General features: G+C 38.9%; 2 protein-coding genes across 8 annotated transcripts in view; one reads left to right on the top strand and one right to left on the bottom strand.

Annotated features, from left to right (window-relative positions):
- The first annotated feature begins 5,501 nt into the window (after positions 1 to 5,501).
- On the top strand, positions 5,502 to 12,667 carry LOC124879716 (transmembrane protein 79-like). Of its 3 annotated transcripts, XM_047384436.1 has the most exons (6): positions 5,516 to 5,671; positions 6,554 to 7,300; positions 8,208 to 8,402; positions 8,483 to 8,705; positions 10,014 to 10,228; positions 11,700 to 12,667. In XM_047384436.1, the coding sequence occupies exons 2-5, from the start codon at positions 6,670 to 6,672 to the stop codon at positions 10,204 to 10,206; spliced, it is 1,242 nt and encodes a 413-aa protein (XP_047240392.1). In that variant the 5' UTR covers positions 5,516 to 5,671; positions 6,554 to 6,669; the 3' UTR covers positions 10,207 to 10,228; positions 11,700 to 12,667. The 3 variants fall into 3 exon arrangements, with proteins under 3 accessions (XP_047240393.1, XP_047240392.1, XP_047240391.1); XM_047384437.1 differs by lacking the exon at positions 11,700 to 12,667 and having other exon boundaries at positions 5,502 to 5,650; positions 10,014 to 10,852; XM_047384435.1 differs by lacking the exon at positions 11,700 to 12,667 and having other exon boundaries at positions 10,014 to 10,852.
- Positions 12,668 to 15,977: 3,310 nt separating this feature from the next.
- The window catches only part of LOC124879005 (myocyte-specific enhancer factor 2D-like), a 45,741-nt gene continuing 35,465 nt past the window's right edge, over positions 15,978 to 26,253 (bottom strand). For 3 of the 5 annotated variants that reach the window (XM_047383250.1, XM_047383249.1, XM_047383251.1), the window contains one exon: positions 15,978 to 22,258. In XM_047383250.1, the coding sequence (XP_047239206.1) occupies positions 21,847 to 22,258 (412 nt within the window). In that variant the 3' untranslated portion in view covers positions 15,978 to 21,846. Of the gene's footprint in view, positions 22,259 to 23,601; positions 23,653 to 26,253 lie in introns of all 5 variants that reach the window. The other 2 variants (XM_047383247.1, XM_047383248.1) reach the window with 1 other exon arrangement.

The raw sequence follows: 26,253 nt of genomic DNA, 5'->3' as shown, positions 1-26,253 counted from the left end.
CCATGAAGCAATGTCACAGAGGCCATTGTCCCTGATGGTACGTTGGGATGTTCATCAACCGGCCACAAAGTTCTGAGCAGGTCCACAGATGTCCTCAGGGAAGAGAGGGGGCAGAGCGTCATGTTTACATAACTTCCAGGAGAAGTTGAAGATAGCCAGCCATCAAGGCCGTGCAGGGAAGCCAGATTCAGAAAAACAAAAATTATTTGGGTTAGGCTGATTCTTAATTTTTCGTCAGCCTTGAGAGTCTCGCTGGTTCTTCTCAAAGGCGAATCCAAACAGCCAAATTCATGGTCTTTCTGCCAGATCCGAGCGAACAACTTTCTCCAAGATTTATCCCATTTCACCCCTGAGTCCAGGAACCGTAACCTGCCTGCAATCCGGTGTAAGGATCACATCCAGTCTGCGATTCAGCTCACGTAACATCTCAGTCTGAGTGCTGATCACTCTGCAGATCCCTTCATACATGCCAGGCAGCCTCACAATTGCCAGAACAGCTGCTGACGTTTTCCGAATTTCTCGATATGCCAGATGACCGCTGACTCCAAAAAGCAGAAATCCTGATATCAAACATCCAATTATATACACATCTTCCACATCCTCAACTGACATTATCGACAGACACACAATCCTCCACTTCTGCCAGGAGTCCATTATGTATCCAGAGAAAAACGTCCCGTCCGGACAAGTTGGGCTCTCCTTCAAACCCTGTCTTCTCCTCGAGAAAATTTGATCAATTGCATTGAGAGACCAGCTGACCAAATCCATAACTAAGAATTTGGAAGATATGCAAGAAGAGGCTTCAAAAAGAAGACAAGACACAGAGCTGAAGCAGGGGTGTGGGAGACAGAGAAAAAGCGTCCTCCACCGAGAGCAGAAAGAAAAGATTGTCACTTCAATCAGCGCTGATCTCTGTAAACATTCCTCTGCCTTATTTAGAATAAAAGTATTGAAGGTATAGAACCGTTTGAGAGTCATTCCTTTTCAAGAGAAAGTGATGGAAAGTAGAGGTGACGCTTCTGGGGAAAACATTTCCGGGGGAGATCCGAGGCGTCTGACCGCCAACAGGGTGCGGTAGCTCGGCCACTACCTACTGTCGAAAAATGACACGTACAAAGGCCTCAAGTGCTGAAAAAATATCTTTAAAAAAAGCGCCATCCATCTTTCCCTCATCTCAGACCTGTTTCCAGTCCCTGCTGGTGTAAAACATCCCCACAGCATGATGCTGCCACCACCATATTTCTCTGGGGATGGTGTTCTTGGGGTGATGGGATGTGTTGGGTTTGTACCTAAAATAAGATTAAAAAACATTTAAATTACAGGTTGGAATGTAACAAAATCTGTAAAAAGTCATAGGGGTGAATACTTTTCCAAGGCACTGTACATGCTGATTGTTGATGCGTTTATAGACTTAAGATGGTGAGACTTCTCACTTTTGATGCATATAATAAATAAGTATAAAAATAAGATTTTTCTGTACTGATCAGAGCTGATTGTGGGAAAATTTGACGACCTCCGACCTCTGGCTGATTGATCGGTGCATCCCTGCTTTAACCAAGCTTCCAGATCTAGTCCTGTGAGCCTAGTTTGACGGGAATGATGTGGGAAAAATAAGAGGAAACAAAAAATGTCCTGTATTTTTAAATGCAGTATTTCTTTTAGCTTTTCTTTGTCATTTGTTTTCTCATAGAAAAAAACTTAGGTTTACATTTAATTTATGACAAATTGCCATCCTCCTTTGGTAAGCTACGGTGTTTGTCTAATTTCTAAAGCAGATCTCTTAGATTTCCCCAAATGTCTTTATTTATTTATTTGTTGTAAAATTAAAAACAAGTTGTAAATTCTCTATATTTAACATATAGTAAAAGCCACTTTCCAGATAAATACCCGTTTTAAGCTTTATTTAGTATTTAAAATTTACAAAAAGCAAAACTGTGAAGAAACAATGTTTTTTTTGTTTGTTTAATACTCCTGTACCCTCAGAAGCCTCAATCCTTATAAATATGATGCATAAATTGACTTCTTTGTCATATCAGATGTTTCAAAGCCATCTGATAATCGATATCTTTTGGGGTCATGAAATTAGAGGTTGTTAACCTCCAGGAGTTTGGCGTTAGAGGCCTCAATTTATTCTAATGATTTTGGTTGTATTTTCATAATTTAGTTTTTATGTTTCTGCCTTTTCAAAGTGGCCAAAATGTTATTTTTATTTATTAAACCCACAGTTTACTCACTATGGAAAATAATTTAAAAAGTAGAAATACTAAACAAACGTGATGAAGCGACACAAAAATATGTTCGACAGTCAGTTTGAGCAATTTTGTCTCTAATATTTGTGTAATTTTAATGTTCTAATTTAGTTTTCGTTTTAGAATGAGGTCTTTTGTTGTAAAAAATTGAATTTTTTTATTCACTAGTGCAAATATTGTCAATGACTCCATGTGTTCTTGTTTCGCTTCAGTGCCAAAGGTTTGAATGTACTTTATTTTAACCGTTAATTGCATTCCTCCCGCAGTCAGAACACAACATCTCGCCTTCCTGCCGCTTGCAGGAAGATTTCCTCAAGTTCCCTTTGTTAACAGGTTTCTGTCTTTAAATGTTGGGCATGTAGTTCTCATTGCTATTCTTTCTTCTTTTACATATTTTTGAGGTCAGACTAACTGATTGCACCAACATTCATGTGTGTTTTGGCGTCCTCTGTGTATTGTAAGTGATTATTACTCATATTGGCAACTTTGTGAATCTAAGAGGGAATTAGACTTGTACGGTTGAACCATTTTAAGTGGATATTTGGATTGTTGAGACTAATAATTTGTGAGAATATGTTTGAATATAAATAAAATGTTCATCTTGCCATTTTATTTCCAGTTGTTTCTTGTATTTATATTTTTAGGTAATATAAACACTCCTCAGCTAAATAATAGGCTAAAGATGCAAGATGATACACGTGCGGTATGTTTAGCCGCTCAGGTCTCCACATCAACAGGTCCTGACCTTCCAAAATGACTAGGACAAAGATTGTGTGCTGGGACAGATGAATCGCTACACGCTGAATATAAGGTTTGGATCTGTGGTGAAATGCACTTCCAAATCATTTCTAAGTACTATTCTTGAAGATGTTTACGAAGTTGTTCTACTTCGTTAAAGAAAATATTACAGATATGACCCAAAAGTTTTACAGGATTTCTACACAGTCTGGACAAACATTTTTAGTATTTCCCAGGTCTGGAAAAGTATGGAAGGTAGGATTTTTGAATAATTTTTGTACTTGCTGACTTTATTCAATATCCCATCTTCTAAATGTTGGGTCCTTCCTTTCTTCCTTCCTTGTGTCCTTCCTAATTGTCTAACTCAACGTAAACTTGTTTCCTTCCATGTGTCCATCCTTCCTCATTTTTGTTGTCTTTCCTTCAGTCTTTCTTTCTTACTTGTGTCCTTCCTTCTTGTCTTCTAATTGTGAATGTTCTTCTTTGAGTACTTCGTCCCCTCCAACCCTATGTGCTTCCTTCCTTGTGTGCTTCTCTTTTCACTTTGTTTCTTGCCTGTCATTCGTTTCTTGTGTCCTTCACTCTTTATCTCCCTTTTTGTGTCATCCTTCAGTTTCTTGTCTTTCCTTCCTTTCTTTCTTGTGTCCTCCCATCCCTGCATTCTTGCCTCCTTGTGCCCTTCCCTCCTCAATTCCTTGTCTTTCCGTTCTTTCTTTCTACTGTCTGTCCGTCTGACACTAGTTTTCTTCCTTCCTTGTACCCTTTTGTCCTTCCTTACTTTCTCACTTCCTTTTTTCCGTCCCTCGTTCCTTGTATACTTGCTTCCTCAGTTTATTATAAAACCAACTTTTAGTGTAAAAATGTCTGCAATAAATTGATGGGGAATCTTTATATTTAAAAATGTATGGAAAACTGAACTTTATAGCTGAAAATGTGTGGGATTGGCGGTTTTAACAGCTCAACATTCTGGTGCTGTAAAACATTCCTTAAAATTTAATATGGGATTCTTCTAGGTAAAAACTGGTCAGGTCTTTATGGAGGAGTTGCATAAAGAAAGCCATAAGAAGTCCTGTTTGAAGTTTGATGCAAGTCATGTAAACACAACAAACATCTGGAAGAAGCTGCTCTGTTTATAATCCCTATGGTAAACATGTTTCTTAAAAATTTTATCAATTAAATCTAAAGTGTTGCGTTTATTTGTACTCCGTTGCCTTTACGCTGATGTCCCTTAATGAAAAATCCCACCACCATAAAAAAGTGGTAGTGGCAGCATCATGCTGTGGGGAAGCTTTTCTCCAGCAGGGACCGGAAAGTTAATCTGAATTGATGAGAAGATGAACGGAGCTCAGTACAGAGCTTTTTCAAGGTTCTGTAATCTGCGGGTGAGTTAGTAATATGTATCAATAATAACATGGCAGACCTGGATTAGGTTGTGCATAATCAGAAAACAATAATGCCGGAGAAGAGGTTTTCTGTCTCTCATATAAACCTGTTCCACCACTGAGCAATAAAACCTGAGGCTAACAAAGAGCATCTGATAGGACTCCATGTCATCTGTCTTTCTGGGCTTGTTTCTAATGTATGATTAACAAAAGTGCAATTTTAGATCTGCATTCTGGTGCTCTTCTCTCTTTCCATAATATCCTTTTGATAAAAAATACATTTTTCTTGTACTTTTATTGTTTCTAAAGATTAATGAATCAAAAACTGAATGATTGCTGAAATAATTTTGGGATTAAATGGATAAAACTGAATGAAATACAAGAAAAAAAGGGAGAGTGATTTTAAGTGGGGTCAAATATCTTCACATCATGCACAGGTTTTTACAACATGTTGCATGTGATGAACAAGAAACAGTCATTCATTTTATTCATTTAAAGGGCTGTTAGATAATCATCTAAACTCACTGTAATAATAAAAACACGTTCAATTTCCTTCTGGTCTTTGTCTTTTGCTAAATTCTTATTTCCTTCAGGTTCAAGAAACATACATTTCCTACTGGTTCTACTGATTGCAGATTTGACCAGGTTTCCCAGTAATTGTGGAGGGTGCTGAAACATCCCTATAATATCTAAAGTCAATGGAAGTTTTTCATAAAAAAATAAAAATTTCAAAAAGAAACGACAGCTATCAAAAGTATTGAGGAGATAAAAATATTTTTTCTTTGATTTTTAAAAACTTAATAATTGTTTATGGACCTAAATGTCTCACTGTCCATTACTGCCTGAAAATAATGCGACTTGTGTTAACAATAATTAAATAAAACGCTGGTTACAATTTACAAATACTGTATGTGATCTATTTATCGTCTTTTTTTATGTTTTAATTGAGTAATTTATTGTTATTATTATTATTATTGGGAGTAGTAGTAATAGAAGTAGTGGTAACAGTCGTATTTTCACTAAAACTTTATTTTTCACATTAGTAAGGAATACTGTCGTTTTTCAGCTGGAGACTACAAAGACGTCATCACGTCAAAGTCGAACGTTGCGGTGACGTTTTTGAGACTCGGGACATTCGGCGGAGTGATACCTCTTATTAGATCATAGCAACTTTCTCTCACCTGACAGGTAACTTTTAGCCTAAACGCTGGATTGCAACACGACAAAACGCGCGACAAAAACCCAGTTTAACGAAGTTTCGACGATGTGAATCGACTAAAAGTATGAATGTGGACTTTTCAGGTTTGATATTTTGTTAAATGTTGTTTAAAGTCGTCATTACTGAGTTGCTGAACAAGTTTAGCTAAAAGTACATTCCTCATTGCTAAACAGCTAACGGCCATATTAGCCACATTACAGATCGTGTATAAGGTGTAAAAACATTTCTTAAGACTATAAATTGTTCTAAATAACGATTATATTATCTTTTATTTTCTGTTTTAAGCGAAAGCCAACGATTTAAACATGAATGGCTATGGTTGAAGTTAAATAGTACCTCTTTCATTTAGTTTCACTATTTAAAAAAATAAAATAAATAGGCGATTACTTTGAGTATTGTCTTTATGTAACTGTTTGCTTGATAATAATACTAAAAATAATACTAGTAATTATTATTATTATAGTAACACTATGATGATGTTGTCCTTGACTCCGCATCATTAATGAAGTTTAACATAAATTTACCCAAACATTTCTATGTAATTCACTGTAGTAATTTTTGATATTAAAATTTTATTCTGTAGCAGAACATTAAGCTGATATTTTAGTTTTCTGTTCATTTCTCTGGTTTTTATTTGTAATTCTGCACAAATTGTACACACATTGTAAATATGTATATTCTGTAATGCAAAACCAAAGAGCAAAGTGTACCGGAGTCAAATTCCTTGTTTGTATGTACGAATTTGGCAATAAAGCTGATTCTGATTCAAATGTAGTGACTTTTAGGAGTCTCTGTTGAAATACCTTTTCATTGTTTCTTAAATCAAAGCTACAGAAAATGAAACCTACTATATATTTAAACTGGATTGTCATGTGTGGGGGCAGGATCAGTAGAGCAACACACCCATAAACATTGAACTTTGGCCGTACTGTAAGGGTGAAACAGTGTTGTTCTTCTCTTCACAGGGAAAATTACAGGATTGCGGTCCTCGAAAATGGCTTCCTTGAGCAGGAGGAGTAGTTACAAATAGTGAGGCTCTTGTTTGTGCAACTGGATATTGACTAAATAAAATACTTTCAAAATGGCTGGCCAAGGTGGCTTCGCTGTGGATTTGAATGATATGGTGGCTTTTTCATCTGATGATTCAAATGCAAAGCCTAAAGTGGCAGAAGGTAAAAAGCCGCAAGACAGTGACACCAGTGCGGAGGAGAGAAGGGAGAGTACAGATGAAGATGATGGTGAGGAGGAAGACATGATAAGCTCTGCTCTTTTGGAGGCAGCCACTTTACCATGGCCTGGAGGCAAAGATAAGAAGGTGCTGTTGGACCAGGAGGATGATGGGCTTGAGGAAAAGGACGCTACGATAAGCCAGGGAGGAAGTCAGGACCTATCAGAGAAGGGAAGCCAACCGAAGGGTGATGTGAGGAGCAAAGCAAAGTGGAGAGAGAGCATGCCTGAGGGTGATAGGTGGAGGGACGATGAGATTGAGCTACGGAAGAATGACAATGGGGACGGCTCACTTGCAGATGATGAGGATAAGAAGTGCATTCATTCTCTGGATTTAACTCCACGTGTCACGATTGTGTGTCCAACCACCAAGGAGCTCCCTGAAGAAAACCAGTACAGGGAGGAGGTGGAGAGAGAGCTGCAGAGGGAGCACGACACTGATCCACAATTGTACCCCGGGTGGGAAGATCTGGATGACAAGTACTGTGAGTATTCGACGTAATCTGAAACTATATTTATTAAGATTACAAAGAATTAGTCGATTTTCTGGACAAACCAGGAGAAATGAGTTTGAAATCAGTCAATATCGTAATAAAATCCCTGCATTTCTGTTTCCGTTATTAGATGTCAGTTTGATCTGTGACGAGTTTATTTGGTTAAATTAAACAACCAGTTTACAAGATATCAATTCCAGTCACATAGCAATAAAAAATAGTTATAGACAACTTTAAATATATATTTAGATAACACTTTCTAAATAGAAAAGTGACTAAATGACGACGAAGAACGCATCGCATACAAATGTAGCAACCCTATAAAAGGTTGGCAGGTATTAGAAATCAGACGCACGGTAAATGAAACATGGTGTTACTGGTTTTTACTGGTTACAATCCAGTGATTTTTTCTTTTTTTTTTCTTCCCAGTCCAGTAAAATCCAAATAATAATCCAGTACAATCCATTTGATGACAATTTATCTCTGGAAGAACTGAACTGAGTTGCTCATACTGCTCAGGCCACCAAACCAAAAAGACTACATTACCCATAAATGCTTAGTTCGTACCAACATGAGCAGATCATTTTCTCTGCACCTTTACTTTCTGTTTTGTTCACTGTGATACGTGAATATAACAAGCATATCAAAATGTTTTTTTCTAGTCAAAAAAACACCATAAGTCATAAATTATTAACATTTATAAATAACATTTAACAAATAAAATGACCAAAGAAAATATTTCCTACAAACCTTTTATCTGTTTATCAATTTTTATATGGTTCTTCATCCTTCTGGTTGGTTTCTGTTCATTTCTGCTCTTTTAAGCATATTTGTTCTTACTTTGCCAAGCTGAACTTCATGACCTCTAATAACCTCTGTTTATGTTTCTCCTCCTCAGACACGCAGGAACACATCTGCAGCGAGAAGCTGAGGCTGGTTTTAGCCACGGCGGCCGCAGCGCTTGTCTTCCCCCTGCTGGTGTGGGGTGGATATGCTCTGCTTCCTTTTGACTCCCCACAGCTGGAGAGCTCCACCCTCAGACTGCTGTACACACTCCGCTGCGCCTGTTTTGCCATCATTCCCATCATGCTCGGTAAGATCTCACTGTTGTGACGTTATGAGAAGGTGGCTCTAAAGGAATCCAGTAATAAAGAGGCAGGTGTGTCTGTGCAGGTGTGGTGGTCCAGGGAATCGCGCGGTTGCGCTTCAGCGCCAACAAACCCCTCTTTCAGAGCTATCTTGTGAACAAGGAAGTGCTGGTTCACTGGCACTACGTCAACGAATCGCTGTCTCTCTTCCTCTTCTACTTCCTGCAACTTGCTGTCATGGCAACCTACATAAGCCAGGACCTGGTTAAACTGGTGCCGCTGCTCGCCATCATATTTGTTTTTGGCAGGTATGTCGGCTTTTTACCTGCAACGTGGAATTTGTTCACACAAAACTGTAAAAAAAGATTTTTTATTGTTATAGTGATTGTTATTTTTAAAGGTTTGCATCTGCAGTGATACAAGATTTATTTCCAGGCTAAAAGCAAGAAAATAGTAACAGAAAACACATGTAATTAATCCATATAAACTCGTATTTTTGTGCTTACTCTTGTTGCCTTAAGTACCTATACAGTTAGTTTGATTTAGGTTATTAATTAAATTGTTTGTGTAGAGACAAGTGTTAAGCATGAACAAGTTCTGTACACATCAACATTTAGAGCCTAAAATAATTTAAAAAGCCTGTACCTAGATGGGTTTTTATTTACATGCAAAGAATATAAAACAAGTTTTAAAATTTAAATACAAAATAATGAAAGCCTAGCACTCATTAAGACCCAGCAATACAAAACAATAAATAATAACATTTAAAAAGAGATTATTTTTACTTTATTAAGAGAATGAAAATAATTTTTGAATGATGTGTTTCCTATCCTCAGACTCTGGGCCTCTTTTGGGTTGATCCTTCTCCTTTCTCCACATTATTAAAGCAAGGCATTTTTTTGTCTAAAGGTTCTAAACTAAGCGGGAAAAACATTTCTGACCTTAGAGAATATGCGTTTTTGACTCTTTGACATATGTGTTTTAGTCTGGATTTAACTAGAGCTGAAACCATGAATCAGATTAATCGTGATTAATCTGTTATTGAAATAATCTTCAAGTAATTTAGTAATCGAATAATCGTTAATTGGAGTATACTGACTCTAAAACATGCCATTTGCTCAAAGAACAACCCAAATTCTGTAAAAAATCTCTTAAGCACCTGTTTCTGTCCGATTATTAATAGATTAATTGAAAAATCAGTCAACAGATGAATCAGTTGCTTCCCTAGATTTAACAATGCTAGAAGTGTTTTTCTTCTAGTTGTATTTTGGATTGTCCAGATGCTTGGATGTCTTGGATGTTTTATTAGACCAGCGGCGCCACGTCAGTGACACGGCTTTGTTTTGGCAGAGAGTTCACGTGTCGTTTATCTGCCTTCAATCAGATCAGTGAGTCAGTATCAAAAAAGTTTCCATTTACGCTGCCAGTAATGGTCACCATTGTAGTTTTCTCTTCCACAAACAGAGGAGGAAATGTATTAACAAGACTTGTGTTTGATGAAACCCTGATTAAGCAGAAACAAGTTCCTGCTCGCCTCTGTATTGATTTCCTCCCTGGTCTTTGTTACAATGGAAGTCCTGCGGGTCCATCTTGCTCATCTGTTGTGTTGCCTTCAGGCTCATCTACTGGCTCTGCCTTGCTCTGGACAGCTGCATCAGAGGCTTCGGCTTCGGCTTCTCCTTCTTCCCCATGCTGGTAATGCTGGGCGCCAACCTCTACTACGTGTGCTCGTCGGTCGGACAGGGCTCAATCTTCAACGTGGCGCCGCCCGCGACAGATCCTCCGCCCACACTGCGATGGTGGTTTTAAAAGAGGCGCCGTCCAAAACGTGGTGAGAGGAGCAGCTACAACACCTTCATTAACCTCGGGAATCATGGCTCACTCAGGAAAATCACATGCCTGGTTTGGTACTTGTTAAGATTTGGGTCTGATTTGGGTCCCTTTGGTGAACGTTAAGCTGGTTGTTTACAAGAGATACAATAACCAAACAAGCTCAGGTTGGTAATCTAAACTGTAAATAAACTCTTTAATGATTGAGTGTAAATAGAAGCGTAGAGATTAAACTGGATTACAGGCTGTTCATTACGACCAACATAACAGGCAGTTTTCATATTTTACACACCCTGAATGTCACCTATGAATAGGTCTGATTTAATTATAATCCTAAGAATTATAATGTCCTCTATTCATTCTTGTATTTACCTTTTTGTTGACATAGAAAACAACTTTATCATCCCAACTGTGGGTAATTTTTGATGCTTGGATATTCAGAGCTGTATTCAAGTTTGCATCATAATAAATTATTCTTGCATGCAACCAAATTTCACAGATTGTTTCTGTATTTTCCAATTATTATGTGCCAATTATCTTCTATTAAAGACATTAACTTCTGCGGGTCTCTGAGGCTGTAATGCTGCAGTAAGTTTGTAAATAAAACCTGGGTTAAAAAAACTGACATGAAATGTGCTCCTTTTCATCTTATATTGACTTAAATAAATAAATACAAGTAAAAGAAATAGATTTTGTTTTCAATCAATGAATCCAAACCTAAATAATCTCAATCCTCACAAAAGATCAAATAACAATTTGGATTTTATAATTTTTTTATTTTTACATAGGATTTAATTATTAGAATAAGTTGGTTTCAGAATTGTTTTTACCCCACTGCTTAAAATGAAAGTTAAACCGGTCTAAATTTAAACCAGAATAAATTCAATAAGGCTGCATGATACACGACTTAGATTGGGGTGTTGTTTATATAAAAAACTTTATGCCCAATTTAAGTAAAGTTGGTGTTAAATGTTGATTGAAAGGTACAAAATGCCACCTTATTTCAGTTTAATGTCTTGTTTTCCCTCCACTTGCCCTTCCCTGGGGTTGTGGTGTGTATCTGACAACCACCATCATGCTTTTCCATATGAAGGCATGTCATTACCTGAGTAGTAATTCATGTTTACACATTACTTTGGCAAGTATAATATTATATATATAATATTCTCAAAAACAACAATAAAATCTGAAAATACTTACATTTTATATCTTGGGATAATTGTTTTTTGATTAAATTTAACCCAAAAAATAAAAAAAGAAGATTATCTTAGTATTCTGTTAAACAACTCTGTTATTTTTAATAATTAAATAGCATTTAAATAAAAGGAATTTATCTGAAGGATCTACACTTTTTCCATGTCAAAGGTTCCCTTATTTCCAGACTAAAATTTCCAGAGATTTCAGTTCTTTCTAACCCACTTTAAGTATAAACACAGTTTACTATGAATGTACAGCAGGTGTTTCTGTTTCAGATGGATGGACGATCAGATAGATAGATGGGACAAAACAGAACAACCGATGGATGGATGGAGCATGGAGGTCAGTCAATGCTATCAATTCCTTCATCCTCCAGAACCTGTCCTCAAACTCTTGCCGCATGAGGCTGGGCATCATTATGCACCATTAGGAACCCAGGACCCACTGGATCAGCGAAGGGTCTCACAACGGGTCTAAGAATTTCATCCTGATGCCTAAAGGCACCGTGGTGTACAGGTCTGTCCATGGATGTGCCTTCTCAGACCAACGCTGACACAACACCAAACTGATCATGCTGCACCATGTTGCAGGCAGCAGGATGTTCACTGCAGCTTCTCCAGACCTCAGAGTAAACCTGCCCTCATCTGTGAAAAAAACAGGGCCATTGCCAGTCGAGCTTCATGGTGCCGGGCAGTGAGAACAGGCCCTACTAGAGGACGTCGGACGACATTCACGCCAGTGGCCCGCTGCAGGTCAATTTGTAGGTCTCTGGAAGTTCAAATTCGGTTCCTCCTTGCAAAAAGAAGCATCTACTAGTCCTGCTGATGGGTTGAAGACCTCCAACAGCCCTGTCCAGCTCTCCCAGAGTAACTGCCTGTCTCCTGGATTCTCCTCCATGCCCTTCAGACTGTGCTGGGAGACACAGCAAACCTTCAGACATCGGCACGTATGTGGAGTTGGACTGTGTCTGTAGGGTCCAGGTGCGTCTCCATGCTACCAGTAGTGACAGTGACCCTGGTGCAAAACTACTGAAAAGCTGTCAGACAAAATAAGGAGGGAAAAATGTCTAACCTCCACCTGCTAAACTATTCCTGTTTTTGGGGGTTGGACCTGTTGTTAATTTAAATAACGCCAAAACAACTGACACTCATTACCAACCTCCTCTACTACCGAACTGACTAGATCAATAATCCAGAAGTTTGATTAGCTTGATATTATTAAAAAGTGTCCCTTTGATTCTTTAGAGCAGTTTGTTTAATTGAAGACTTGTCAGCTAATGTGCATTAGACAATGCAGCCCCCTTGAAAAAGAAGGTAATTATTCATAGGAGGCTAGCTCCTTGGTTTAATTTAGATCTGCGTACTTTAAAGCACAATGTTAGAAAATTGGAGAGAAAATGGCGCTCTACACACCTAGAGGATTCCTACTTAATCTGGAAAAATAGCCTACTGTTGTATAAAAAGACACTTCACCAAGCTAGAATAGCTTATTTCTCATCATTAATAGAAGAGAACAAGAATAATCCTAGGTTTCTCTTTAGTACAGTTGCTAAACTTACACAGAGTCATAGCTCTGTTGAGCCATCCATTCCCTTAGCTCTTAGCAGCCATGACTTTATGGGATTCTTCTTAAATAAAATTGATTCTATTAAAAAGAAAATCTTTGACGTACTCCTGAAGATGATTACTTCATCCTCAGCAAGTGAGACAACATTGAAAATAACTGTAGAACCTGATTTGTGTTTGGACTGTTTTGATCCTGTGGAGCTTCCTGAGTTATCAGAAATATTAGCTTCATCTAAACCTTCAACTTGTATGTTAGACCCAATCCCAACCAAATTATTTAAGGAAGTGTTCCCTCTGATTTCCAGCCTCATTTTAGATATGATTAATCTATCTTTAGTAAATGGATATGTACCACAGGCTTTTAAGTTAGCTGTAATTAAACCTTTACTTAAGAAACCTTCGCTTGATCGAGATGACTTAATAAATTACAGACCTATATCCAATCTTCCATTCATATCTAAAATTCTTGAGAAAATAGTTGCTAATCAAATGTGTGAGCATTTACACAGCAATGACCTGTTTGAAGAGTTTCAGTCAGGTTTCAGAGCTCATCATAGCACTGAAACAGCTCTGCTGAAAGTCACTAATGATATTCTTATGGCCTCAGATAATGGACTTGTGTCTGTTCTGGTTCTGTTAGATATCAGTGCTGCATTTGATCCAGTCGACCATAATATTCTCTTAAAAAGGCTGGAATATGCTGTAGGGATCAGGGGAACAGCGCTAGGCTGGTTTAAATCTTATCTGTCTGACAGATTCCAGTTTGTTCTTGTAAATGATAAATAATCTTTAAACTCCAGGGTTAATTGTGGAGTACCACAGGGTTCAGTACTTGGGCCAATTCTCTTTACTATATATATATATGCTTCCAATAGATCAAATTATTAAGCAGCATGGGATAAATTTTCACTGTTACGCTGATGATACTCAGCTTTACTTATCCATAAATCTTGATGAACCCAACCAGTTAGATAGACTACAAGCATGTCTTGAAGATATAAAAACTTGGATGACTTTAAATTTTTTGCTTCTAAATTCAGACAAGATAGAAGTTGTCGTCTTTGGACCGGAGTCTTTAAAAAAGAAACTGCTTAGTCAATCACTTAACCTGTATGGCATTAAATTGACCTCTGATAATAAAGTAAAAAACCTTGGTGTTATTTTTGACCAGGACATGTCATTTAAATCCTATATTAAACAGGTTTCTAGGATTTCCTTCTTTCACCTCTGGAACATTGCCAAAATTAGAAATATCCTATCCAGGAGTGACGCTGAAAAACTAGTCCATGCATTTGTTACTTCAAGGCTGGACTATTGTAATTCTTTACTATCAGGATGTCCACAAAATGCAGTTAAAAGCCTTCAGCTGATTCAAAATGCTGCAGCAAGAGTTCTGATGAAAATTAAAAAGAGAGATCATATTTCTCCTATTTTAGCTTCCCTTCATTGGCTCCCTGTTAAATCCAGAATAGAATTTAAAATTCTCCTCCTCACATATAAAGCCCTTAATGATCTAGCTCCATCATACATCAGAGATCTGATTGTTCCATATGTTCCTAACAGAGCACTTCGTTCTCAGACTGCAGGTTTACTGGTAGTTCCTAGAGTCTCTAGAAGTAGAATGGGAGGCAGATCCTTTAGTTATCAGGCTCCTCTCCTGTGGAACCAGCTCCCAGTTTTAGTCCGTGAGGCAGACACCCTGTCTACTTTTAAGGCTAGGCTTAAAACTTTCCTTTTTAATAAAGCTTATAGTTAGAGTCGCTTAGTTTATCCTGAGCTATCTTCCTTATTTTTTACCTCCGTCTTCCTCCCTCCCTGTTGGTTGGAGTAAGGGGGAGTCAGGTTTAGCCTAAACTGGTTCAGTTATGCTTGAGGTGCAAACACACCCTCCATTTCTGTTACCTGTATGACCCCTTCTCTTTTCCAATGGGTATGGTCAATCTGACAGAGATTGACCATAACCATTGCTGGGTTTCCTTAGATAGAAAAACAATTTATCCAATTTGAATAAATAACTAACTTTGACTGAACTGTTCAATGGTTACGATTAATTTGAATGTATGAACCTGACTGTTGTGAAGTGCCTTGAGACAACATGTGTTGTGAATTGGCGCTATATAAATAAAACTGAATTGAATTAAATAGAATCACGGCTTCATTTAAAAAAAGGAACAACATTGTGGAGCGTTAACTCCCAACTGAAATTACGTAAAGACATACTGAATTTAATTTGACCTTACAGCTGTAGATGTTTTATAAAGGTATGCGATGGGAGAGTGCTTTTGTTCAAGACAACTTCCACTTTCAGGTTCGGCAAAAAACCAAAATCAATAAATCAATAAATCCTTCATCGTTGGATATTGAGCCATTATAAAACAGTTAATGTGAGCAAAGAGAATAAAACAGATGCTAATTGGTTAATGACATCATGGCCTATATATGTGTGATTTTAAACTTTATTTCAGACAAAATTAAATAAACAAGAACTAGTTCAAGTTAACGCTGTAAACTTATTTCAAGTTAAAATTAATTGATTCATGTTCATAGTTCACCACCTAAATATTCTGAACAGAGTTTAGAAATAGTTTGAACTGGCACAACTGGATGGATGGAGAAACAAATGATGGACAGAACTTGTAGATGAAGGGTGAGGAAGTGAAGTCTGGAAATCCAAGTATTTTCCCACACTGATCCTGACCTGGAAAAAAATAATCCGACTTTCCTAGACTGCGCAGAAACCCTGGATCTAGATTTCTTCAGTCGATGCTAAACTAACACTCAGACAATAAGCAATACGCTGACATGATAAACAGCGTTTTTCATCATCATCGTCTTATCAGTTTCTGTTGTTGCTGCCGAGAGCCAAACGGGTCATTAGAAATCCGCGACATTTAGCCGCGTAGTTCTCAACAAAGCTGTGAAAACGAGCCAAAGATAAAATCACTTTCTACCGAGACCAGATAATAATAATAAGCCAGAGATTCTGTGTCATTTCACTCAGTTTGTCTATTTAATATATAAAATACGGTAAAACATACGCAAAAAGGATAAAGGTTTCAAGGGACTTGGATACTTTGGTACAACAAACACTTTTTTTGTAAAAGCGGTATAGAATTTTAATAACATATCAGTGCATACTTTGTATATGAAAATATACACAAACTGTATATCATTCTCAAAAACAAAAAAGAACAACAGAAAAAGAAATATCTTCTTTACAATAAAACCCGAAGCGGACCAGCTCGACACAATATATTAGCTATAAATTTCATCTTTAGTATTTCATATGCTACATTATTCTGAGCTATTTTAAAACTCATCTGTGATGCATGTCCTTATCATTACTGTACGTAACATAAGCTTAGCTGTTACCTGTGTCCCATGCATTTACATATTTTGTTTTTTATTATTCCATGAACGACTAATTTCTGTTGTTTCCCGTTTTTATAAATATATTCTATATCTTAATTAAAACTGCAGCATTTAACTGGTATTTCCTTCATTGCATTTGCTAATACCACAAGAACTGATCGTGCAATTTTTCAGCAAGTTGTTTCAAAACTAAAAAGGAAACCAGTACTATATGTTTATGATAAGGAAGATAAAAGAAGAGACGGAAACAGCTGGCTATCCTACACAAAAATATAGCGATAAAAATAAAAGCTCCAGAATATCACCATCATCATAATAAACAGACGTCTGAACTGTCACCAACACAAATTAATCCAAAAATAGTGAGTTTCTAAAAAACATTATACACAACAGGTAACAGGGGTGCAGGTTTCCTCCTATAGATTGTCTCGTGACTACACTGCAAAATTGGACAGAGAACCTTTCTTTGCACGTCTGATGAAGCAAAAAAAAAGGAGAGAAATCGGCATGGCGTCACATTTCACTCAAACATCAGCGCCCAGCAGGAGCTGCTGTGAAGAAGATCCAGTTTAGAAGACAAAGTCTGTGTGAGAAGGGTCCCACCGTGTGTGTGTGTGCAGTGAATATGAAGCTGAGACAAGTTATCTCGGCCCAGAAACTGGAGCAACTTCTGCCAGCTTGCACCTCTTTTTGTTAATCTTACTAAATTTAGGAGTTAAAGCAAATAAATTCAGAATGTGAAAAGGGAGGCTTCTGACGCCAGATGAGCTGATAAAAACTGAACAAAAACTCACTTGATGATTTTGTTTTTAAACGCTGGTTGCTAGCGGTAGTGTTGGGCTGCCATCTGTTTAGGCAGCAGCATCAGAGTCACAGACCCGTTTCAGGATGCTGCACGCTCCACATTTATTAGCACCCCCGCTAAAGATGTGTGAAAAATGACTTATTGCTGCAGCACAGTTTCAACCTGAACATTTAAGACAAATCCAACTTTTAATTCAAATGGATTTATTTAAGTTGATCAGCGTGTCTATGAACCTTTAATCAGTAATCCATGATTTATTGTTTCCCTGGGGTAGAAATCTGACAGAACACAGGCCCGTGTCTCCTAGAAACGCTTCAAAATGCCATTCATGCAGGTTCCTGGTTTGGAACCTGCAAATAGTGCCACCATGCACGTGGGCAGGAAATTCATGGAGGGAAAACATCTCTAAAGTACACTGTTGGAAGAATTAATTCAAAGGGTGGCACTGTGGGGTTGAAAAAGCCCCAACGAGTGTCTATATGACAATGGGTTGTTTGGGGGATGTGCCAGGAAAAAAGCCTAATTGATCAGCGCTAATTGGACTAACTGGAACTCGGTACTTTGGTCAGATGAGATTAACATTGGGCTTTTAGGAACGAAAAGCTCCAGCAGGGTCAGATTTGAGAAGTACTGTAGATAGTCAAGTACGATGGTGGATCTGTGATGCTGTGGGCCTGTTCTCTTCCAAAGGCCCTGGGAGTCTGGTTCTAGTTCATAAAGTCTTTGAAACATCTGGTGGAGTCTATCATTAACTAGAACTGGGTCGTCTGCTAGATAATGATCCCAAACACATGGCCAAATCACCACAGAAAAAACCTTTTCCATGACCATCTGAGGCCCTGGACCTGAATCCTCCATTAATCCTGTGCAGGTGAGGACTCTGGATGATCTAGAAAAACTGAGCAAGGGGCAGATGCATCTAGAGTAAAGAGTGGCATCTTGGATGCTCACAGTTCTCCACAGTAATCACTTATTGAAAGGTTTTTGTATGCATCGTTATCAGGAGTGCCAATAATTATGAAGAATGCCGTAAAGGTTTGGTAACTGGTGCTAATAAATTATTTATTTTTGGGTCTGAACTGAGATCCAAATAAACATCGGTAATTATGTAGCTCCCGTTGTGTTGCATCCTGTCGAGATTCATATTCACCACACAAATATAAGTTAAGAAGCAAATTCCTTATTATTTTGAGTAGGAACGTTGATCATCGCTTATCATCAGTTAGAGGTGGACTGGATGATTATTAGACAACTCCAGCTGGCTCAAAACTAAATTCAACAAACAATAATTACCAGGAAATCTAGTAAGACTACAATTTATTATCTCTATATACATAGCATTTTATATTTATCTACTTTTAGAGAGTATCTATGGGAACTGCACGGATAAAAGGAATGCAATGGACTGTTAAAAAATCTACTTAGTGCTTCGGGATTAAATCAGCAAACCACAGGCAGTTGCTGTTTTATTTCTATGAATTAGAGATGCACCAATCCATCCAACTGGAATCGGCCAATTTTCCCTTGATTAGCTCTGATTAGCAGGTCAAGTCTGGACTTCCCCTCTATTTTTGAAGTGCATTAAAATTAAGCACTCTCACCACTTTGGGTCTAAAAATGGATCAACCAAAAAGTTTATGCTGAATTATTTTATAGTTTGGTAGAAATCATGAGACGGTTTGATGCATCAATGGGGATCATTCAAAACTACCTCCTGTATTAAAGAACCTGCAGCCCAGGTTCTCTTCTCTGCTTTTGCAACAAGATAATAAGCAGTCGGTTAAAATTGGAAATCTGTATAGACCAGAAAAAGCCAACTCTGTGGACCAGAACAGAGATCTTTAGCTGCTTACCAGATATGTCTAAAGAACAGAGCTCTAACTGGATCATAGAGTGAAACATGAACATCTTCATTCATGATCAAGACAGACAAAACTACCAATAGATTCCTGACCATCTGAGGTTTGTTCTCACCATAGATCCCATAACCAGCAGCCGTAGAGCGTAGGTCCGTCACACCGATCTGCGTTTGGAGCATCGTCTGCAATCTGGAGGAACCGTTCTACTAAACCGCGGTTCCACACACTTACACGCCGACTTGAAAAGACAGATGAAACTAATTTGTTCAAGAACAACAAAAAAACTGAAACCAATCTGCAAAGAGGAAAACTGGCATCGTCTGTATCTGCGTAAAGTGGAAAACATCTTTACATGGTACACTCAGTTTAAAGTGTATTGCATCTCCATTGCTACAATATAAGTGAATGGCAGTGTCCTAATAATACCAATAATAGTAATAAAGAGTTTACATCACGGTGTACGATTTACCTTAATTTGTGGGGTTTTTAAAGATGTGTGGCAGGAGAATATGACACCACTACCAAGCAGGCCTCTGTGAGTGAGACAAAGTGCACACGCCATCAACACTAGAGTAAAACAGAGGATTACTAAAACTAGCCCCGTCCCCCTGCACCGCGGCTCGAAACATATCAAAGTCACACTCGTATATGCAAACAGATCCACTGAGAATCAACACATTGCTTGTTTTTAGGGATACCTAGCAAAGTCTATGCAAATATACTCATTATGTACAGACACGTGGTTGAAGCCAAAAAGCTATTTCACTTCGTCGCCGACTCAAAGCGGTAGAAATATAGAAAAAAAGTCTTTTTCCTTTCACTTTTCCAAACACGGCTATGGAGGGATATACAGAGCTAAAGAGGACATCAAAGCTTTTGTATAAGGAGTGATTTTCTTTTTTTTTTCTTTACTTTTTTATACAAACTCTGAATTTCTACGTCTGGACGACTAACGGATCTGCAAAACATGTTTAAAATACCAACAGATAAAGAACACTTGGACTCCAAAGAACCAAATACTAAAGAAAACAAAAAGAGGCTCATTAAAGATCCTATGCTTTTTAAGGGCATTAAGAAAAGCAGAGGGATTGGCTGGATTTCTGATGAAAGCCTTTCCTTCCCAAGTGTCGGAGGAGATGAGGCGAGGAATGCCAGGAGGAGCGCCCAGACCGTCTGTGGTGTCAGTGTCCCTGCACTGAGTTCGACATTTGGCATTTGTTTTTGTTTTGAAGAGCTGATACTGGCACTCTGGCAGGGTGCTCGACTCCAGTCCGTTTGCAGGAGGTTCTTCATGGCGGAAGCAGTATTCCTACCAACAGGGTTCCTACACATCTTCCATGGAAAAATCTTACACTTTTCCAAGTCCGAGCGGCCAGTCCTTTATGTTTATTTTGAAATATAAAACTAGAAATTATGGCTGCCAATCTAAGGGAGACATTTCTACAGATGACAGGCTGTAAATATGGAACCTGGATTAAAACGAACAGGAAGCAAAGAAAAAAGGCAGGTAGGACGCATGAAGGGAAGGAAATGAGGACAGAGAGGAGTTTGAAAGGAAGAAAACAAGAACAAAACTTGAAGGGGAAATAGGACATGTAAGGAATGTAGACCAGGAAAGATCAAAGCAGGACACAAAGGAAGGACACTAGGAAAGGTAGTAGGACTCAAGGAAGGAAGGACACTAGGAAAGGTAGTAGGACTCAAGGAAGGAAGGACACTAGGAAAGGTAGTAGGACTCAAGGAAGGAAGGACACTAGGAAAAGAAGTAGGACACAAGGAAGGAAGGACACTAGGAAAAGAAGTAGGACACAAGGAAGGAAGGACACTAGGAAAAGAGGTAGGACACAAGGAAGGAAAAACACTAGGAAAAGTAGTAGGATTTAAGGAAGGAAGGACACTAGGAAAAGAAGTAGGACACAAGGAAGGAAGGACACTAGGAAAGGCAGTAGGACTCAAGGAAGGAAGGACACTAGGAAAGGTAGTAGGACTCAAGGAAGGAAGGACACTAGGAAAATAAGTAGGACACAAGGAAGGAAGGACACTAGGAAAGGTAGTAGGACTCAATGAAGGAAGGACACTAGGAAAATAAGTAGGACACAAGGAAGGAAGGACAGAAACTTTTGATAGGGAAAAAAGTCTGTAAATACAGATATATTTCTGAACTATTTTCTTTTTCCATACTTATATAAACCTGGAAAATACTGAAATCAGATTCCAGACTTTTCCAGACTGTGTAGGAACCCTGTACCTAAAAACACCTCGCTTGAGTCCAAACAGTTCTAGCAGCCCTCAAACATCTCCAGGTAAAATTGCAGGAAAAAAATGGACAGCACGCAATCAAAACGACGAGGGTTGAAAGAGCAGGAAGTGGCGAGTCATGCAGCAGGTGTCTCGTAATGTCGAGGAGCCACCGATCCCCACTGTGAGCGACGTCCTGGCTCCACGTAAGTATAAGAAGGTCACTGAGAAACCACGAGAAAAATGTTCTGCGGTTGCGCCAATTTGCATAAAAAAAAGGTCAAACACCTCAAAAATCACAACACAGGAGTCCATTCAAGCAAGAAGGCCTTAAAAATCTACAGTCCCTTAAATCAGGGGTCAAATCCAGCCGAGCTCGGAGCAAGATATCCAAACCAGTTTATTTCTTTTTTTTGGCGAAGCCCTGAAAGTTCAGGATGACGGAGTATAGTGCAGGACAGGTGCAGACGTGTGATGATAGTGTCACATGGCAGTGGGGTTGGGATAGTGGGGGACTAACAATAGAGGCGGGTCTAAGTGTTTAAGAGTCAACAACTTCACTGTGGGTACAGAGAGGCGGCTTCTATGTGACCCAAGTGTCCAATCTCATGCGCTTTACGTTCCCTCCATCCTGCTCCGGTTCGTTCGACACCCTGAGGAGCTCGGTAGCGTTGCCGCCGCCTCCAGTACCACCGCCACCACCGCCTGCAGCGCTGGGGTCGTCGCGATCGCTTCCTTCAAAGGAGCTGGCGTTGCTGCTGACGCTGTCTGCGGGCGAGCGGCCCGTCGGGGGCTCCAGGCAGAGCAGGGAGCTCGGGTACTGAGGGGGAGCAGTCAGGATGGATCCTGCAGACGGCGTGGTGGAAGGAGGCGGAGCGGGAGGAGGACAGGGGGTGCTCCGATCCCGGCTGGGTGAGACGGGCTCCGACTTGATGCTCACACTGGTGTTTGTGTTGACGGTCAGCATGGCGCCTTGAGGTATGTGGGTCACCGGCCTAAAACAGGGTCAGAGGAAGGAAGAAAAAAGGTTGGAGGATGAGAGGTGGAACAAAGACTAAAAAAGAAATGACTGTCTCATAATAAAATCATTTCTTTTAGCTTTTCCAGATTTTATCATATTACAACCAGACTTCACTGTTTTATTGACCTTTTATGTGACGGACCACACAAAGTAGCAAATTACTGTGAAGCGAAAGGAAAATCGTTAACTATGTATGTCAATCCTCGTTTTTATTTTATTTTAGAGACCACGGATTCTTAATTGGATTTAGATGTGGACTTTGACTGGGCCATTTTAACAAATGAATATTCCTTGATATAAACCATTATTAAAGCTTATGTAAAGCTTCCCTGTCCCTGCTGAAGGCATCGGCACGGCATGATGCTGCCACCACCATGCCAGGTGTGGACAGCATTGTGTTGGTCCATCACATCACATCACGATAGCAGGATTCCTACACATTTGTTTTACGTAAAAAAAAATCCATGGTTTTCAAGACCCAACTTTCCAGAGTTCCTAGTTTGTTGTGTTCCACTTACAATATAAAAATATCATAATTCACAACAGTTTCTGCAAACTATTTCTACAAGGGGAAGGTTTTAAATATGTAATCTGCATAAACAAGAACCTGGAAGGAAGCACGGAGCACACAAGGAAATATTTGAGAAAGGAAGGAAGGAAGGAAACAAGGAAGTAGGTAAGGAAGGAAAGAAGCAAGAAGAAGAGAAGAAAGGACCTTCGTAGAACATAGTACAAAGTATGGAAGTATAAACAATTTTCCCTAATCTTAGTTAATTTTTCCATCATTTTCCAGGCCTGGAAAACACTAAAATTTTCCAGAATGCATAGGAATCCTGCAGTAACATCAACATTTGTGGCTGTAAAGTGATAAAATGTGAAAAAAGTTCACGGGGTATGGATACTTTTGTTATGCGCTGTACAAGTAATTAGCCACGTGACAAAAGCATATGATTAGGTACCCAGAAGACCACTTGTGTCAGGACAGAACTCAACATTACAGAGAACAGCACCAACAAGAAGCCACACTCAGTTATTCAACAATTTCTGAGCCTTTTAAAAGCAAAGTAACACCCCCAACAGTTCCCAAACCATCAACAGAAGCATGAAATGGTTGGTGTGTGTGACAGGAGGGTGGTTAGCAGTGAGTCAGCAAGGATGTGAAGAAAGGGGGGAGGTTAGCTGGTCAGAAAACATGGTGGAAACCAGAGCTACGTCGCTTTCCTGTTTGGCAGCAGGCATGCTTAAAGAGGGGTGGGGGGGAGAGGCAGCCAAAAAGCGGTCACAAACACACAGGAAAAAGGAAGTGTGATACAGTACCGGCCCAACCACTCATCTCTACCCAAGAGCAGGTTGGACGGAGAGCCAACGCTGTGGGAGGAAAACAACATGTTGGAGCCCAAACCGAAAGGGAACAGGCGGATTAGAAGGCATGTGAGGAGAAAAGTGTGAAACATTATTGCAGCAAGTTTTTATTAACCGCTGATCACGACAGCAATAATGTTTTTGGTTTTTAAGCAACACAAAGATTTTTGTTTGCAGGAAACCAAAAATCTATTCAATTACGATCCAGTTTATTTAATTTGCAACACGGCGTCTCAAGGCACTTTTCAACTAAAATAAAACTAAACTACATACATTCCAACTGATCCTAGTTATCAAACGCTGCAGTCAAGTTGACTTTATTATTCAGGTTGATTTTTATTCAAGGTTTCTATCCAAGTAGATTTGAGTCTTATCAGCCTCACATGTTTTTGATCCTTAGCAGCTGCTGACAAACTTTAGTTTGATTATATCCAAAGCCAATTAGTTGACTACAATAAGTTCTTCAACCAAATAAATAGGGGACAAAAATCCCGAGCCTGAACCATTTTCCATGACTGGGAGGGGAAGTTTGGAAAAATAGCCTCTTAGATTCTGTTGAATGTTGTGACTATAAATGGGACAACATTCAAACAGGAGATGAACAAACCCAACGTGAGCTTATAGAGTAGATGTTTAGGGCAGAGCTCCAGGCGTTGGGATCCCCTGAGCTTCTAGGCCCGATCAGTAAACCATCTTTTAGTTCCAGCATCAATGCAGAGTCATTCGCAATGCTTACTTCTTAAAGGCGCTGTGTTTTCACCATGCCTGCATCCTCGTCATAAAATCGGACCAGTACTTTTAAAATTCTATTCATACTATTGTCCGTGGCTTCATCGATGTTGAGCGAAGTATTTTTCTTCTGCTCGTTCCACACGACAACCTCCTTGCGCACAAAGTACAAAAACATGCAGCAGGTTGCCGGAGCTTTCAGCACCAGCTCCCAAAGTGTTTTCCATCGCTACCCGCCTCCTCTATCCAAGCCCGGCGCCATTTATTCTTTATGTCTTTATGAACATCTTTAGTGTCTTCCCCTGGCTTCATAAACTTGCGGTCCATGATAGGAACGCCCTGTATGGGAAAAAGTGACATTTAGCGGCCCTCAAAAACAACTGCTGGATCTGATTCAAAGTTCTGCCAAGACCCAAGGCCCGCCCCCACCCTATTTGTGATTGGCTAGCAGCCCCATCTCGTTGGGTTGGGAGTGTAAGCTGCGCCTCAAAATAACTGTTAAATCGCTCTTTACTGAAGTCAGTTTTTCTACAAATTTTGCTTCTAAGGAGGATAACTTTCCTTTAATCCCTTAAAACAGTCCTGAATAATATTTCTCCTGGCTTTCTTAATGTCTGTTAATATTTTTCTCTTGATTTAGGCTGTTTTTTTAATTGATTTTCTATCCAGAAAAACAGAGTAATTTTTAGTTCTTAAACTCAACTAAAGAAAGCTTTTGAGAAACAAGGCCTGTTAACTATGGGAATGAACCACTGTTAACTGAACAAAAAAGCAATTTAGACTGCATCTTTAAGGAAACAGCCAAAAAAACTTGAAAACCTGACGATGATCAACCGAAGGGATATTCATTTTCAGGCTCTGCCTGTGCTGGATTTTTTTTCTCCTTCTTTAAGATGTTTTTTTTTTTTTTTGCTGAAAGTCGCTTCTTTGTTATTTTTTTATACCTTAAAAACACACTCAGCCCAAAATGCTGGTCCAAACGTGACCAGAAATTTAAGAAAAAGCAACAACCTTTGCTTAGAAAGTTAGGCTCCTTGCATGCAAAGTACAACAAAGATTCATGTGGTTTAAACTTTTGCACACTATAGCAGGGCTTTAGAGTTTTCTCGTGAATATGTATAATGTGTCGGATGTGTGCAATGTTAACTTTAAAACGTTTTAAGGTCAGACGCTGCAGCAGGATCTGTTTCCTATAGTTTTATTTAGGCCAAAGACCTAAAAAACTGCAAGTAAAATGCAGGCATTTGCTCCCACTTACTGACTTCTTCATGTAATCAGACTTGTAAATATATAACACCGATTCTTTCCTATGTGGAATCCTGTACATTACAGGTATTACAGGTCAAAGCTAATGGATTCCTCAGGTCTTTGTAAAGGGTTGCAGAGATGCATTCAGAGCAAATGGAGAGTTTGTTTAAAGCTTAACAGACAACAACACCAGCTCTGAAGCTCAAATGTTAGTTTACAGTATTTTCAGTTTGATGATATTAGCTCGGACACAGAGTAACCGAACCACATCTATTCAAAATACCTGCTTTAAAAAGAAAACTGTATTGATCATAAAAATATTTGCTACAAGGCTATTTTTACCGTGCTTACCGTAAATTGCAAAAGTATTCACACCCATCGAACGTCTCCATGTTTTGTCATGTTAAAAGCACAAGCTTTGATGCATTTTATTGATTCATTTTATTATCTGGCAGAACAACACGCATAAATGTTCATCCACCCTTGACTCCTTACTTTGAAAAACAACCTTTGTGTCTACCAGCTTTGAACACCTAGACTGAAATTGGACTAGGCCACTCCCCTTACCTTTGACCCATAGCTCCATCCATCTTCCCATCAACTTTGACCAGATTCTCTGTCCCCACTGAA

Source organism: Girardinichthys multiradiatus, chromosome 13 (genome assembly GCF_021462225.1).
Source record: "Girardinichthys multiradiatus isolate DD_20200921_A chromosome 13, DD_fGirMul_XY1, whole genome shotgun sequence".
Lineage (NCBI taxonomy): Eukaryota > Metazoa > Chordata > Actinopteri > Cyprinodontiformes > Goodeidae > Girardinichthys > Girardinichthys multiradiatus.
The sequence above is the reverse complement of the archived record's forward strand: the minus strand, read 5'-3'. Positions and strand labels throughout refer to the sequence as shown.